Raw genomic sequence first — 17,586 nt, 5'->3', positions numbered from 1 at the left:
TCCAGGTGGCTACAGGGGAAGTTGGGCCCGCACACTGTTACTTCTCTAAGGACATCCCAGGCATCCCCTGAAATGCCCATTGGAACTGGTCCAGGATTGCATGTTGGTTACCAAGGCAACCACTAATAAAATCCAAGAAGCCAAAAAGATGCCAATTAACGAGTCAACTGAAAACTTGAAAATGTTTGCCCGACCCAGAGAGGCGACAGGTACCTCTGTAGAGCTGTTACGCATACAGATGTGCAGAGGAACTGTGGTTCTAAAGGACCGAGCCGAGGCGAGCGCGGGGTGCTGCTGGGGAAGACAGCTGGAGAAGAGGAAGGGCAGGCGCAGGCCGGGCCTCAGAAGCCGGGGGGGCCCCGGTGTGCATGGACCCGGCGGGCCCCCTCTGGCGCCAATCCTACCACACGAGCTCTGTCCATCCCAGCTCAAGGACTCACCTTGCATCTTAGCAGCGGCGATAACATCACCGGCCGAGATGCTGGACACGTTGACCAGGTAGATTGGACAGTGAGTCTAAACATGGAAACATGGTGGAAGGATAGCATCAACCCCATAAACCTAACAAGTACCAACATCACCCCCCGACATCACCTCGGCCAAATCAAACCCTGGGCCCGGCCCCTCCCCCTGCTCGCTCAGCCCCACCCTTGGGTGCTGCTGGTCTGACGCTGGGAACGCAGGCCTGGCAGCCAGGAGGCAAGCTGCAGGGGAAACGCATGATGCAGAGAGGGGCAGGCAGCACCCTGAGCCAGAGCCCAGCAGGGGAACGTGGGGCAAGATGTCGAGAGCTGAACCTCACATTTTCTACCAACGGACAAAAGGCTCCTTATAACTTAGAGCAAGGGTCTGTAGGAATGACCATGTCCACTCAGTGCTGGGGTCCTGTGAGCCAGGCATGATGCTGGTCCCCAGGACAGAACAGCGCTCCACTGCCCAGGCTGGTTTCTGATCCCAGAGTTGAGAATGGACTTGGGGCGGGTGGGGGGTCTCTTACCCTGTTTGCAATGGTGATGACTCGGTGAGTGGCTTCAGCTTCCAGCTGTTAGGAACGAAGGGCAGGAAGAAAACAAGCTTCACCCTCTCTCCCAAGCAAGCCCACCTCCTAGCGGGCGTGCTGGCGTGCCTGACACAGAGCCAGGGGGGCAGCCGCACCCACAGGCTGGCCTGGGGGCAAGCCCTGGGCAGGGGCACCGGGCTCCAGCCACCTCTGCTCACCCCGAGAGAATCCTAGGACTTGGTGGGCGCATCCTTGGGGGATGCTACGTGGGGCTTAATGAAAAGGCCATGAAACAAAAGCAAACGAAAGCCTGGAGTTGCATCTCTCCCTGTTTTCTGGCGTATTCTCTCCACAGCCACCTCAGCGCTGTAGCAAAGGAGTGATATGGATCGATTTCAAGCTGGAAATTAGCCTAGATCAGCGTTTCTGAACGTCCGTACCATTGACATTTTGGGCTGGAGAAGTCTTTGTGGTGGGGAGCTGTCCGGGGTTGGTAGGCTCTTTAGCAGCATCCCTTGCCTCTACCTACTAGATGCCCGTAGCGCCCCACCGCTCCGTTGATATAATAAAAAATATCTCTAGCCCGGCTGGTGTGGCTCAGCAGTTGAGTGTGAACCCAGGAAACAAGAGGTTGCAGGTTCAATTCCCGGTCAGGGCACATGCCCGGGTTGTGAGCTCGATCCCCAGGAAGGGTTCGTGCAGGAGGCAGCTGATCGATGATGTTCCTCTCACATCGATGTTCCTATCTCTCTATCCTTCTCCCTTCCTCTATCTCTAAAAATCAATAAAAACATTAAAAATACCAACTCTTTTTTTTTTTTTTAAAGTCTCTACACATTGACAAATGTCTGCTGGGGAGCAAAATCGCCCTTGATGTAAACCCAGGACCCTCTCCTTTAGCCAACAGACGAGGACGATGGTAATTTTTGCTATTGCTACGACTGCAGTCAAAACTTTGCCCTTCCCCTCGCGTAACTCAACCAAGTCCACTCCTGTGCCCCCCACCCGGCCCCCGTTCTCACAGGCACAGCGCTTACTTGGCTGAGTCTGGTGCATCTTTCTTGACCGATTCTTAAGTGTCAAAACAGGAGCTATATTCAAGGACTCGGACAGACAGGGACAGACCCAGGGGAGGAGTAAGGTGGGACCCCTCCCCCAAGCTGACCCACTAGGGCTGACTTTGTTCCTGTCTGATGGAAGGACCATCACACTCTGCCTCCAGAGCCTCATCCCTCAAGGCCTCCCCATCGATCCCTCATGGACATCCAACCGCCACTCTGCACTTAAGGCTTTGAAGAAATGGAAAACAGCTTTCCCCTCACAAATGGTCAGGGATGTCTGAACAGGGTCATAGGGCAAGAAGGCATTATCTGTCTAATGTGGTCCCTCTAGAGCAGAATTCTTTATCCGGGGACCCTGGGGGATTTGTATTGACGTCCTGCAAAACTATACAAGGGCAAAAGCAGAGGGCAGAAGAGCAGGGCTCTTAATTAGCATCTCAGCGAGCAGCGAGGTAACGAGGGGGAAAGAGCATGGACCTCGCGCTTCGGTGGGAAGGGTCCAAAGTTTTCCTCACATGCTCAGAGGGATCTCATCCCAAATGCTGAGTCACCACCGTCTAGTCTGAAATTTCTTCTAACACCCAAAGAAACACACCTTTCCTGTCTGTCTCTTCTCTCCCGACTCAGTTTTGGCTCAAGCAACCCCCGGTGCTCACATTGTCTCCCTCGGATCCTTGAGATCAGAACCAAAGGAGGCCAAGCCGGCCTCAGCCCGGGGGAAGCGGCTCCCGGAGACGCTTCCCCGTGGCACTTCGCCCCCGGAGAAAGTGCGGCAGCGCAGCTCACGTTTACTGGTGGCTGCGAATCTCAGGGCAGACCTTGACAAAGGGCACGCAGGCGTCTTCCTCACCTCTTCTGGACGGCTGATCTCAATTCCTTCCGGGCCCGTGATCCCCAAATCTAGCGCCTCCTTAGCACCCTGAAAAAGAGCGAAAGAAGGAACATTGAGAGAATCATGGCGACACCAAAAAAATACTGGGCCCAAGGGACAGTGCACGACGCCAGACACAGCCGCTCAGATAGGCCTGCTCCCCTCCCCACGTCTGTAAATCCACCTTCTGCAGAGTGCAGAGCAGGCCTCCTCTTCAGGAGGCTCTCCGCAGTCCCACTTCGCAATAATTGGAAATATCTTTTCCTCTTAAAAATACCAGAGGACAAGCCTGGGACACCAGAGGCAAGCACTGCTGATCTGAACGCCAGAATTTCCCTGCCGGAAAGCTCATCAAAATATTTCTTAGCGCTGCTCCCGATTCCGTTGCTACACTGGAATTTTAACATAGTGTGAGAATGGAGACATCGTTTAAGACTCAGAAACCCCTCTGGACTATAAAGAGAGATTTGTTTTTTTCACAGACAGTAGGAACGTTTGAATTTTCTGACAAAGATTTGTCGTCAGGGGTGTTACCATCTCACACTTTCTTCTACGCCTTGTTTCATCTGAACCTTGTGGGACAGAGGTGGGTGGTCAGGAATCAACCTGAGGACTGGCGCCCTGGCCCCCCCCCGCCACGTGCTACCGCCTTGCCTCGGCCACGAGCTCCCCGTTTTCAGCATGGACGCGGGCGATCGCCCCGATGTCTCTGCAAGCGTGCAGCACTTGGTACAGCTCACTGTCCCGAAGCATATACAAGTCCTTGTAGGTCATGAACATCTGGAACGAGTTGACCCCCTTCTCTCTCACCAGGGTCTCCATTTCTGCTTTCACCTGGAGAGCAAAATGCAAAGGCAATGCCACGTGAGCACAGATGCCCAAGAGGCTGCCTGGCTGATGTGCTTTGAATATTGTCAAGCATGACACAAATATAGAGACTATATTGTTACCTCCTAGGCGTGTTTCTCCTACCACATAGGCTGTTCTGTGTTTCTGACTTCAAATCAGCCTTATTGGTAAACACACTAATAACTTTTACTCTATGGCCTAGTCCCCTTAACCCAAAAATGGTGTTAAAAGAAGGCACAGTAATGCTAAAAATCAGAGACCCTAAGGTAACTCTAATTTAGGTACAAAGCTATGTGAATAAGGAGATTCAGCCCAACATTATTTATATTAGGAAAAAATGGAACACTGGTCTGATGAGAGGAAAGCAAGTTGAGTTTTATTCATTTGACAGAATGTTAGGCGGCCACCTCCATCGATGGTCATGAAGATCGTGCAGGCAAACAGACAATGCTCACGCTTCAGCAAAAGAGTTACCATGCAAAAAGCATGTATGAAAAAAAAAAAGACTGGAAGGAAAAAAGCTAAACAACAAATAGTGATTGTGTTGGGGTGACCCGATTATGGGCTTTCTTTCTTTTCTAATTTTAAAACCTGTAGTTGGAAATAAAATTTGATTATTGGAAAAACAAGTTTAAAATTCTAGATGCATGGAGGTCGCCACAACCTCTGGGAGGGCTGCTCTGACCTCAGCGTTGCTGAGAACTGACTGTGCCCTTTGTTCCAGGCTGACGCTGGAGAGGCGACGGAGGAAGCTTCTGGCATTTGGGGCAGTTACGACAGTGGTGGGAGGGGTGTCCCACACCTGCGGGCGAGTTCCACACCCCAGCTGCCTCCCACCAAGTGGCCCCTCTGCCTAAAAGAGCCTTTTCTCTTCTTTTGGGATCCCCCTGTTACCTTGGGTGCCCACCAGGTGATGCCCACGTGGAGGGCGTAGTCACAGCAGACCTTGGGGTCGGCCAGCCCCCGGCACTTCTCATAGGCTTCCACCAGGGAGGTCTCCTTGTCAGGCAGGACGTGGCCGATGATCATGGTGGTCCCTCCAACCAGCGCTGCCTGAGGAAGATGGAAAAAGCAGTCTCGTCACGTCTCTTCCCGCACCCACGTCTCTGACCTGGGGAGGCACGGGGTCCTCGGGTGGGCATCCAGGACACCCACAGACCCTACCTCCCAAGAGGCGGTGAGGCCCGGATGCAGCGATGTCTGGGAAGCTGTGAGCTGCCTGAAGGCACAGGGGCCAGTGTGTGACCATCTTTACCGTGGATCCAGCACACAACCCTGCTTCTTCCTCATCCTGGGTTGCAGCTCCGAGCTTTGGAAAAGCCACTTAGTGTGTTACCCCAGCCTCGGCCAACCCCGGTTTCCCAATGAGAAGACCCCGTCACACAATTTTTTGGCCAACTTGAATATACAGAGGACACAACCAAATATCGATAGATAATATATGATATGATATAATACAAATGATGATCAAATGTTTATACTATTTATTAATGTAGTTGTACATACATATTTAAACCCTAATAAATAAAAGGTTAGTTTGGGTATATCGTTTCGTTTTACTCTCTCACGTTTCTATTCAAAGTTTTCACACGCTTCTTCAACATCGGGGCCTTTGTCTTCAGTTTTCCACGCACGTGAACTTCATTCCCCTCTCTCTGTTTGAGATAGAGCACTTCTTAGGTCCCTGTATAAATTATCAGTGAAAATTTGTCCTGTTCATAATCTCCACAACATACCACTTGAAAAAGAAATCTTAAAAATCCTCACTTGCAATCACAAAGCATAGTTCCAGGAATAATGACTAAACCTGTATTAAAGATCCCCCCATTCCCCACCCCTCCTCCCCCAACACACCTTTCTAAAAAACCAAATTTGGTCCGGCGAGTTCCACGAGCTTCCGAAACCAGTACCGACCAAAGTCTGTTCCAGGCTAATGTGCTGTTCTCAAACAAAACTTTATTAAAATTAAAATAATTGAGACAGGATCTTATGAGAGATTTTGTGAGGACTCTGATGATATTAGGTGACTCTCTTTTTTCTGGTGGGTAAAAAGTCCCTCTCTTTGGGTCCTTACAGTGATTTGGAGTCAGACCCAAGTTCCGGCCCCCACTCTGCCACCTCCCAGCTGGACAACCTCAGGTTACTTAACCTCTCTAAGGTGCGGATTCTTTTCCTACATGCGGGGGGTAGCTTCCTTCCCGGATAGCTGTGAGAGTCAACGGAAACCTCACTTATAAAATAGACTTGTCGCCCTAGCTGGTTTGGCTCAGTGGATAGAGCATCGGCCTGCAGACTGAAGGGTCCCAGGTTCGATTCCGGCCAAGGGCACATGCCTGGGTTGCGGGCTCGATCCCCAGTGGGGGGCGTGCAGGAGGCAGCCGATCAATGATTCATCATTGATGTTTCTATCTCTCTCTGAAATCAATAAAGAAATATATATATATTTTAAAAAAGGACTGCTTTAAAAAATAAAATAAATAAAATGGACTTGTAAAGTCTTGTCCTACCTAATGTGTGTGTGTAATCATTCAGAATAGCTGTTTGTCTTCTGTAGGGGAAAAGGCAGCACAAGGAAATAGTCTTAATGATTCATGCTTCCCTATTCAGTTCAATCTTTGATCACAAATCAGAAATATCGCTGGGGAATAAGGATCCCCCCCCCAAAAAAAATTAGTTCAATGGCCAAACAACAATTAAAATGAGAATTCTTGCAACATTGATTTTCCATGCAGATTCTGGTGGGTGGGTTGCCATGGGAAACTCAGGGGTCTGACTTCATGCATGGCTTAAAGTGGCCGACAGAGGGCGCAGTTCAGCGGCCCACAGGGAGGACCGGTGATGGGGGCGGCGGGAAGCGGGGAGAAGGCAGAGCAGCAGATTGCGGCGCTGCTCGCTGGCTTCTCTTTCTCATTTGCTGGATTGTGCCAGGCTGATTCATCCTCGTAGCAGGTGGCTGGCTGTACTCTGTGTATTTCCCCCTGAGATGCATTTCTTGCTTTTACACATGGACATGGAGGTGTCTGATGCATTGTTTCATTTTCTGTGGTTCCAGATTGCTTTCTTTGCTCCGCGCCCTGCACCGCCCCCGCCTCACCCCCCCCCCCCCCCGCATCCCAGTATGATGGTGGCCTTGGGTAGAAAAAAGGGAACCTGGGAAGGGAGTGTGATAAGAATGTTCTTAAATCTGTGGGTACTGGAGCAAGAGTGGAAAAGGAGGTCCGCGTACCAAATCTAAGTGACAGATCTAGCCAACAACTGGCACACAGAATACGGCACATCCTCCTACTCGGACAAGCTTATTGTCATAATGACCAAGAAGGCCAGGCCTGCTTTTAGAAGTCTCGGAGACCTTGCATTTCTGAGCTACGCTGCAGGGGACGTTGGCCTCTGTGCTTGCCCCAGCCCACACGCCCTGGCCCATACATGATTCATCCTGCAGCCCACAGGTCTCAGCTCTGCTCACCCACTGCAAACCAGGCCCTCGGCCCTCGACGTGCACATGCTGGTGGTCTGGCCCCCAGGAGGAGAGACTCAGGCTGTGGTCTAGAGGTGGGATAGTGGGCTCTGGACAGACAGGGCCCCTCTTGCCGGGGTCTAAGGATGATCACTGAAAGGTTCTGGAAGGAGGTGGGAGCATCCAGTGGTGGGCCTGACTTTCCCGCTTACTGTGGTAACCCAGGGCACCTGTGTGCCTGCTCTGCACCTCATTCTCAGGGGCCTGGAGAGGATCTACAAGCTGGGAGGGCACACATAAACATTGCAATAATTATTCCTGCTAAATGGTACCCTGGCCTCAAAATAAGAGTTTAACGGAATCAGCAAATACTGCCCCAGCTGCAGGTTGGAGCACTTGTTTCCTCTCAGGCAAGAGACACAGAGCTGGCTCTTGAAAGATGCCCAGTTCCTACCCCCGGGCTGATGCTGACAAGCTCAGTCTCCTCGGGAATGTGATATCACAGATGTGACAGACTCTTTTACTGTCATCCCCCACAGAACGGCCGTGCAGAAGCCCACAGCCGAGCACCACCCAGTCCTGCTCCTCGGGCTTTCGAAAGGATTATGTTTAGGAACATATGACTGCTGCATGTTCACAACTGTTTTTATGCAGAAAGGGTGTTGGTTAAGCAAGCGGTGGCGCTTCAAGGGGCGTCAACAGAAGCGATGCTCACGGAGGCCAAGTCATCGCGTGGGAAAAGGAGGATGTCATAATGAGTGAAAAAGGCAGAATTCAGTGTGCATCCAAGATGCTTAGAACTATGCTAAACAAAGGAAAAAAATGGAAGGAAATACACCAAAAGATTAACCATGACCATTTTGGGTGATAAGATTCTGAGTAATGAATTTTTTTCTAATTTTCTGAATTTTATTTAATAGGATACATTACTTTTATAATATACTAGAGGCCTGGTGCACAGATTAGTGCACCGGTGGGGGTCTCTTGGCCTGGCCTGTGGAGATCGGGCAGAAACTGGCAGGTGCACGGATTCATCCAGGGCATGTCTGGCCCGTCTTGCTCAGTCCCGATCAGCCAGACTCCAGCAGCAAGCTAACCTACTGGTCAGAGCGTCTGCCCCCTGGTAGTCAGTGCACGTCATAGTGACCAGTCGAACAAACGGTCGGACACTTAGCATATTAGGCTTTTATTATATAGGATATTTTAAAATAAATTTAGAGGAAGCTAAAACTATTTAAAATTTAGTTAACCATACTTATGTGTTTTAAATATTTTATTTAAAATGAAATAACATTTTTGCTGTATTTACCTTAGATACTTTTTTATAAAAAAGTGAAATAAAATATTCCCAATATAACTGAAGCCCTCCATCCTACTCCCATGCCTCTCCCCCGAGGCTGATAAAAATTTCACCATCATGTTTTTACGCTTTAAAATTTTATGCTTTTATATTTGTTTTATAAATTTTAAAATATATACAAATATCCTAATATATAAAAACCCTGGGTCGTAACGACCAGTAATGACTGGAGGCTGACCAATCAGAAGTCAGTGCTGGCCCAGCCCCCAAGCAAGTGGTAAGGGGCAATAAGGCAGGCAGGCAGAGGTGTTAGGGGTGATCAGGTAGGCAGACCAGTGGTTAGGGGTGATCAGGCAGGCAGGCCAGCGGTTAGGGGTGATCAGGTAGGCAAACCAGTGGTTAGGGGTGATCAGGTAGGTAGACCAGTGGTTAGGGGTGATCAGGTGGGCAGGCAGAGTGGTTAGGGGTGATCAGGTAGGCAGACTAGCGGTTAGGGGTGATCAGGTAGGCAGACCAGCGGTTAGGGGTGATCAGGTAGGTAGGCGAGCAGTTAAGGGTGATCAGGTAGGCAGACGGCCCCTTGCAGGGCTAGCCTCGCCCCCCAGCAAAGAAAGAGGGAGGCCCAGGCCAGCCAAGCCATTGCACCCCAGCCTGTCACCTACAGAGGGAGGCCACCGGTGGCAGGGGAGGGGGGGGCAGTGCTGCACAGATGGCAAGCAGTGGCAGCGGCAGGGGTTGGGCCAGCTGCCTGCAGCCCGGGGAAGGAAAGCCCCAATAAGCCCTGATCTCAGGCCAGGCCTAAGGACCCTACCTGAGGGATCCCGGGTTGTGAGAGGGTGCAGGCCAGGCTGAGGGACCCCCCCCCCCCCCGCAGTGCACGAATTTTCGTGCACTGGGCCTCTAGTATACAAATAATATCGTATTGCCCGTATCCATTTGCAACTTGCTTTTTAAATTCAACACCATTAAGAATTTATTTATGTAGATTTATTTCGTTCATTTTAATTCATTGTATGAGCACCCCTCCAGGTATGTACTCATTTCTGAGTTCTTGACATTTGCTGCTCCACACGTGGCTGGAGCATCCTCAAGTACACTTGAGTGGTCCCTGGATTCAGGGTATGTTGCCAGGAAGTGGAATAGCAGCTTCGTGACAGTGAACATCTCTGATTACTCCAGTCACGGCCAGGGAACAGGTAACTAACTCACTGGAGCCTCCTGGAGCCTGGTGGCTGACCAGAAGTGCCCATCTACCAACCCAAGGCGTTACTGTTCATTTACATAAACTGCTGTCCAGCCATTGTGTCTGGGGGACTTCACATTTCTCACTATTAAGTTCATATGGACATTAGGACATTACTTTAACCAATAGACACAGCACCATCACACATCTGGCAGGAAACACAATTTTACTATTTCAAAGGGTTCCCATCATTTTGTTTTTGACATTTACGATGTACTGCTGACTAAATCAGGATTTATTTGATGCCCAGTAACATTGCCCCCCCGTTTGCTCCCTAAGAAAACTGGGTACACTTACAGGCAAATCCGTTTTATAACACAGTTTCCAGCTCACACTTGGCAGGAACTTGTGCTGAAGGCAGCCTGAACCTGCTACAAGTTCGATCTTTATGCTCTGGGAGTTACCAGACCACGGCGGGACACACGGAGTCTCCACACGGACAGGGACCTGCTTGGCAAGCTGGAAAGAGTTTTCCGATATGACTTATTTGCCAAGATCGCGGTATTGGAGGAAACAACGTACTGACCCTTCCTGGCTTTGCCAGGACACAGATCTTCGGAGAGTCGCTGTCTTACCAGCTTACACACTGCTGCAGCTCTCGCTGTTTGCCGAGTTCCCAGTAGCAATGGTTTTTCTCTCTATCCCACTCCACCCCATTCTCCCTGAAAGAAAAGTTCTCTTGCTCCGAGGCCAAGAACCAATAGGTCAAGGCACAAACTTCGTGTTCTGTTGCTGAGAGGGCATTCGGGCCAGAGCTAATCCTGGGGGCTTTTCATTGGGGATGGGGCGGGACTTCCTGGAGCACAGCAGCTCCGTGACACGTGCACATCTCGGATTATCCGACCTTTTCATACCTGCGCACGGAAAAGGGGTGTGTTTTGGGAAGGGGGTGTGATTGGAATTAGGACAGCAGGATCTGCTACCATCTAGATGTGTAGATTAAGGGCGACTCAGTCTCTAACGGGTACACGAGGGCACGGAGACTAGACGGACAGATACGTGGATGCGCTTTGCAAACTGAGTGCAGTGCTAACCTTTCTGCCTCTGGAATGCGGCTGGGGAAGCCATCATTTGTTCAGATGGATCTGCTTCCCCTGGAATTGCTGAACCACTTTCCTTTCTTTTTAAATTAAAGTTAGCGTCCATCTTTTACTCACTCACACGCTCAAAGTACGAGAGAGAAGAAAACAGCAGCTCAGTGGTTTCTCTCTTGCTCTTCACCTTCAGGGATCTGTCAGCTGCTTACTGACCCTCTGGAAAGCCAGCTCTTTTTTTTTTTTAATTAAAAAGATTTTATTTATTTTTTTTAGGAAAGCCAGCTTTTAAGTACCACCAGACCTTGGGATATGAAAAACTCCCCCCAAAGAAGGACTTGAACACTTCAGCAAGTGAGAAGATGCATGTATGTACTTAGAACCACGCCTGGACTCAGTAAACAGCCCTCCCACCCCCAACTGGCCCACCCCATCCTGAAACACAAGCCCACCGGCAGGGCCAGCCTCATGGGCGTGTGGCCTGTGCAGTCCCATGGGCCCTTGCACCTACTAGTTGAAGGGCTCCATGCTTAGTTTAGCGCTCTGCTGTTGCCATCTTCAAATTCTCAATAATAATTTTTTAACAAGGAGTCCCACATTTGTATCAGCTACACTGGCCTGATCTAGGGAGACCGGGCTCTTAGCAGGCTGACACTGGGCTTCACTACAAATTCAGCCCGCTCACCCTGGGGGCTCAGGACGCCGACCCTCTCTCTCATAATTCCCTTCCAGGCTGCTTCAATGCAGACCCCCACCTCATCCTCTGCTGGAGTCTCCCCAACACCTTCCATCACATACCCATTTTCTTTGAAAACCACAAACAAACAAACACACTGAACCCCCACCGACCCCCAAGCTTTTCTCCAGGGCATCTGCGTGATCAGTTCCCCGGGCCATCCTTTCTGTCTGTCTTGCTACATACAGCTCTCCAGCGTTTTCTGGACCCATAATGTCAGCCCGTTGAGCTCATCCTGCAGCTGGCTGGTTTTCTCCAGGTTGTACATTTGCCATTCACTGCACCCCTAAACTTCCTTTCACTGTCCTCTCCTAGGGTGCACAGCCTCTGCTACATCATCGAGGACACAGTCCTGACCTCGCAATGCTCTCACTCTAAGCACCCGTTCCCAAGATTCACACTTCACTCTGAACTTTCTACAGAGGAAACAGGCAACATTCAATCCACAATGCACTTTGGGAAAGGGACATTTTACCACACTTACTCTCCCTGTCATTTAAAGGCACATTATATATTTAAAGGCAAAAATAGTACAGTGACGAGAATTATACTTTAAGGAAAGCAGATTTAGGTTTAAATCCCAGCTCCGTCACTTACTGGCTATAAGACCTTGGGCAAGCTGTTTAATCTTCATTTCCTGACTTGTAAAGTGGGATAATAATACATCCCTCATGGGATTACTGTGAGAATTAAAGAAGATAATGCGTGGAAATCCCCTCACACAGTGCTTGCACATAGTAGGAGCCCAAGAAATCGTAGTGATTTATAATACTATGATAACATCTAATCTAATAATAGACAAATATGCAAATTGACCGCACCTTCGCTACACCTAAGCCATGCCCACCAGCCAAGCCACGCCCACCAACCAATCAGGACGAGTATGCAAATTACCACAACAAAGATGGCGGCTAATTTGCATATCAAGACAGTGTCGAAAGAAGCCAAGAGCTGCAGAAGGGAGTAAAGCTTCGAAGAAGCAAGCAAGCCAGGGGGGAGGAGAAGGGAGGAGTGGAGGCGGGGCCGGGGGCGAAGGGAAACGCAGGCGGGCTGGAGGAGAAGGCGGGATGGGCGACAAGGGCGGAGTGGAGGCAGGGTAGAGTGCAGCTGGAAATCCTATTGCAGGATTTTTCCTGCAACGGGAACGCTAGTAGTTAATAAATAAGCATAATTTGTAGGTAGCACTAATGTACCATCTATTATGTGTATCAAATGCTCCAGATCAAGCATGTCAAACTCGTGGCCCACAATGAATATATTTGCGGCCCAGACAATGTAACGGTGTGTAAGAAACGTTTTAATAAAAATTTTGAAACTTAATTTTTACAATATCCTGTTATACATAATTATTAATAATGAACTACAACTTTCGCTAATGACTGATGACTATAATCATGTTGCATTCATTTCCCTTACGCGCCTTACGCGCTGGCACACCATTTCTCTCCACTAATACTAGCAGCGAATATTTTAGCAGAGGATGGCCACATCATTAGTCTTGAACTGACTTGCTTGGTGTGCGTAACAGGAAATATTTTGCTCTCGGAGAACAAGAAAAATAGGTTTATTTGCGCCAAACCGGTCAGGGCGTATTTGCATTACACTTATTAATTTGTGCAGTTATTCAGTGTCTGGTAAGTTAATGTTCAAGAAAAAAAATATTAATTTTTATTAAAATGCTCTATTTCATGTGAACGATGACTCATTTATTTCAGCCCTTTGTATTCAGCACGTCTCTATCGAAACAAACCCACGTTTCTATGGAAACTGAAGCTTTTGCTTTTTTTGTGGCCCACATACACTTACACCTTGTTTATTTGGCCCGTGTGAGCCTTTGAGTTTGACATGCTTGCTCCAGGTGCAGTGAGAAAGGTAAGTACCTTGAGGGAGATTAGGAGCCCGGTTAGCAAACAGGACAAGACAAAAGTTCATTTTTAATAGAAGTAACTTCAGAATAAAGTGAGGATACAGGCATCACAAGATAATATTCCTCAATGAGGATGACCCTCAAAAGAAGAGCAGAGGAGGGGAAGGCCCCCTCCGGATGGGGAGGCTGAGAGCCGCACGGAGGGGATGAGGTAGCACCGTGGGCTAGGCGATCACGTGGGAAAGCTGGGGGCACGGCGGGGGGACCAAGACTAGACCTGCTTGGTTTTGGCCGAGGCAGCTCTGATTAGGACCAAACTGGGTGAACCTGATGAACTCGGATCCCATCTGGTCGGCAACGATGAGCAACTTGTGTGTGTGGAGGTGATGGTCCTGAGGGAGCTCAGGGAGTGTGGGGGTAGAAGGACGCTGGCCACACCCCACCCTGGACATGTCTGTAGTGACAGCAGGCTTCTGGGCGGAGGGGGACGTGGAAACCAGACTTTGGAACGTTACTCTGGCTGCGGATGCAAGCTGAGCTGCAGTGCTGGGGCGATGGACCTGGATTTCAGGGATGGGATGGGAGGACAGGTGTGAAACCTGTTTCTTGGAAGAAGCAGGGTTTGATGACAGAAGAAGAGGCGATGTAAATAATGGGGGAAGTACTACACGGTGTGGCTGAAAAAAACAATATTAGGAGAGAAACAATCACATTTAGGAGGGAAGAAAAATTTTGGACATCTTAAGAGAGCTGATTGAGGGACGTTCAAATAGAGATGAAAATCTCTACTTATAACCAACATCCACTGAGCACTTACTCTGTGCCTGTTTAATATTCACAACAGCCCTCTACAATAGGTGTATTATTATCTCCTTTAGCAGATGAGCACTCTGAGGGTTGGAGGGACACCTCTTCCCATCCATTCAGGAGGGGGGCGAGTAGGGAGATGATCAGAGGTGACATGGAGGACAAATGAGGGTGCCCAGTCCCGCAGTCCGGACTTCTTAGCAAAACAGGAAATAATGCCAATATTTCCTGTTTTGCTGAGGTTTGGGAAAATCAGGAGTGTTGGAGGATTGGTCTGAGCTAAGATGAGGTTTGGGAAAACCCTACGGGAGAGGCACTACAGAATCAAGAAGAAAGGGCTGGAGTGAACATGCCATTGTAACGGGCTATCTCTGTAAGGCCAGGAGCAGGGGCAGAGAATGCAGGCTGGGGTGCCGAGGGAGTGGGAACAATGGGGCCAGAGATGGCCGACCCAGGGGTCCAGGCAGAGTCCAGCATAGCCAAAAAGCGGGGAGGGGTCCCGGGCAGGCCCAGAGTTTGGCAGGGGCTTAGAGTGACATTTGCATTTGTAAGTTAGTCAGAAATGCAGTTCGATTCTCTGACGGTGTATGGGGACAGGATGCTCTGGAGCAGGGGTCCTCAAACTTTTTAAACAGGGGGCCAGTTCACTGTCCCTTAGACCATTGGAGGGCCGGACTATAGTTTAAAAAAAACTATGAACAAATTCCTATGCACACTGCACATATCTTATTTTGAAGTAAAAAAAAACCAAAATGGCAAAAACACCTGCATGAGGATGCCTGCTCTGGAGGGAGAAGCCTGACTTGGGAGCCTGGAGGCCTGGGTCGAGTTCTGGCTGCCTCACCGAGGAGTCTTTGGTCCTGGGCAAGTGAGCGCTGGCTTGGGAGGATGGGGTGCCATTCCCGGGAGGAGGGTTCCCTGGGAACCCTGAGAGAGGCGTCGCGTTCTGGTGGACGTGCTGAGCTTGGGGGATGTGCACAGAGCTGTCTAAGCTGTAGCTATGCAGGTGGAGTCCTGGGTACCAGATGAGGTAGAGAGAGGTGGGTGAAAGGAGAAGGCAAATTGGGATAAGACCCTGAGAAGCAGTCACGTGTCGGGAAGATTAGGACACAGATAAAACCAGGAAGGAAGCTGGGAAGGAACAGCCAAGAGGTAGGAGGAAGGCCAGGCTGGGATGGGGTTATGAAAGCCAAGCAAACCCTCCTACCAAGGCCGGAAACCTGGCTCTCTGGCTCCCAGAGAGGTGAGCTGTTCCAGAGTTCAGGTGCAGGCCTCCCAGGAAACCCGGGTCCCCCTCCCGACAGGTGCATAATCCCGGGCGGCTTTCGGGTCTCAAGGACGGTGAGCACACGCGCTCAGAAAGCCCTGATCTAAGCCTGCTTGGCTCCTGCCCAACAGGCAGGCCCTGGGACCTCACCCCCAGGGGCACTTTTTGTTGTTGTTAATCCTCACGGAGGATATTTTCCCATTGATTTTTAGAGAGAGTGGGAGGGAGGGGGAGAGACACACAGAGAGAGAAACATCGATGTGAGAGAGACACATCGATTGTTGACCTTCCGCACGCCCCCATCAGGGCCAGGAATCGAGCCTGCAACCAAGGCACGTGCCCTAGACCGGAATCAAACCCGGGACCCTTCAGTCCATGGGCCGACGTGCTATCCACTGAGCCAAACCGGCTAGGGCCAGGGTGGCTTTTCTCCCCTAGCCTATCGCTGGTCATGCGGTTTCGACCCCTGACCTTCCCTCCCTAGAGATGACATCTAAGCCTCAGTTGTATTTCAGCTCCAGGCCCAAAATAGCAGCAAAACCAGCCTCTGCTGACCTCAGGACCAGCTGCATGGGATAATGACCCCCCCCCCCCCCCGCCCTGTGCCGGCCTGTCAGTCAGTGGAGACCACAACCTGAAAGGATACACCTGGAAAACTGCTGAATATTCTACTGAGATCTTCCCCTGGGACCTCCCCTGACGTCTCCACCCTTAGACCCTTAGGACTGAGGACCCAGAGCGCTCCCCTCCCCCCACCCCCACCCCCAGCACCACCACGCCTTTCCCTTTCCCTTTCCCTTTCCCTTCCCCTCCCCCAAAAGGCGCAGTACCATTACCTTCCTCACTCCCAAGCTCCGAGGGCCCTTCCTTTACCTCTATAACGCATTTCCTAAGCCCATTTCTTCTAGAAATTACTTTTTTTAACCTCTATGATTTTATAAATAAATAAATGTTCTCTTATCCTCTTCCTCCCACCACCCCACCCCACCCCCCCAAAAAAAAAAGAACAGGCCAGACTGCCACCTGCAGGGAGCAGCTGGGGTCATGCAGGGTCACAAGGGCTCCTGCCTCCTTCCCTGGTCACAAACTCCTAAATACAAAGGGGAGCTGGCTCTCACCGGCCCAGCCAGGAAAGGCTAATTTCAGAGGATCCACAGCAAGGGATGGTTCCTGGGACCCAGATACGCTCACCTGGGAGGGGCCTAGAAACTTCTGGATGAAACCAGACCCAGAGGGACTCGCCTGGAAGGTTGCAAACCAGCCCCCGTGCACGAAGGGCTGCAGGAGTGGGTCATCCGCACAGCAGAAGACTTCCCTCGTCGAATCGTCACAAACACCATATGCAGCACATGTTCATCATCTCGGTTTTTCAGAGATGAGCCAAGACTGGATCTAGGTATTTTTACCCCAAATCCCCCACTTTTCTGTAATACTGGGAACAGATCTGATATGCTGAAATAGTAACTAAGCACAGAAACTCAGAGCCTGGGGGCACCCCACCCCAGCTTCCGGGTCTCCCAGAGGGTGTGCTTAAAATAGATAACGGATGAGGAATTACATGCATTGGCTCTAACATGTCTCCTTTTGGAACTAGGAATATATGAATACCAACTGTGGGAGGAATGTAAAAACATGCACGGTTTTCACGGCACATTTTCATGCTTAAGACTTTCCCTTTAGCCAGGCCGGTGTGGCTCAGTGGTTGAGCATCGACCCAGGAAACAGGAGGACTGGGCTTGATTCCTGGTCAGGGCACATGCCTTGGTTGCAGGCTCGATCCTGGGTAGGGGGCGTGCAGGAGGTAGCCCATCAATGATTCTCTCTCATCATTGATGTTTCTATCCCTCTCCCCTTCTCCCTTCCTCTCTCTGAAGTCAATAAAAACATACCATATTTTCCGGCATATAAGACGACTTTTTAACCCAGGAAAATCTTCTATACGCCCAGTCATCTTATACACCGGAAAATACGGTATATATTTTTTAAAAAGACAGAAAAAAGACAGTCCCTTTAAACTCTTTTTAAAAAATATATATATTTTATTGATTTTTTTTTTTTTATAGAGGAAGGAAGAGGGATAGAGAGAAACATTGATGA

General features: G+C 50.0%; 1 protein-coding gene across 1 annotated transcript in view; it reads right to left on the bottom strand.

Annotated features, from left to right (window-relative positions):
• The window catches only part of DPYSL5 (dihydropyrimidinase like 5), a 60,825-nt gene that overhangs the window by 10,371 nt on the left and 32,868 nt on the right, over positions 1 to 17,586 (bottom strand). Inside the window, exons 3-7 of the mRNA XM_008162335.3 lie at positions 4,676 to 4,834; positions 3,587 to 3,766; positions 2,912 to 2,980; positions 998 to 1,042; positions 441 to 516 (exon numbers count right to left, since the gene is read on the bottom strand). Of these exons, the coding sequence (XP_008160557.1) occupies positions 441 to 516; positions 998 to 1,042; positions 2,912 to 2,980; positions 3,587 to 3,766; positions 4,676 to 4,834 (529 nt within the window). The remainder of the gene's footprint in view (positions 1 to 440; positions 517 to 997; positions 1,043 to 2,911; positions 2,981 to 3,586; positions 3,767 to 4,675; positions 4,835 to 17,586) is intronic.

Source organism: Eptesicus fuscus, chromosome 16, assembly GCF_027574615.1.
Source record: "Eptesicus fuscus isolate TK198812 chromosome 16, DD_ASM_mEF_20220401, whole genome shotgun sequence".
In the NCBI taxonomy this organism is placed as follows: Eukaryota; Metazoa; Chordata; class Mammalia; order Chiroptera; family Vespertilionidae; genus Eptesicus; species Eptesicus fuscus.
Note: the sequence above shows the minus strand (reverse complement) of the source record. Positions and strands in the feature narration are given on the sequence as shown.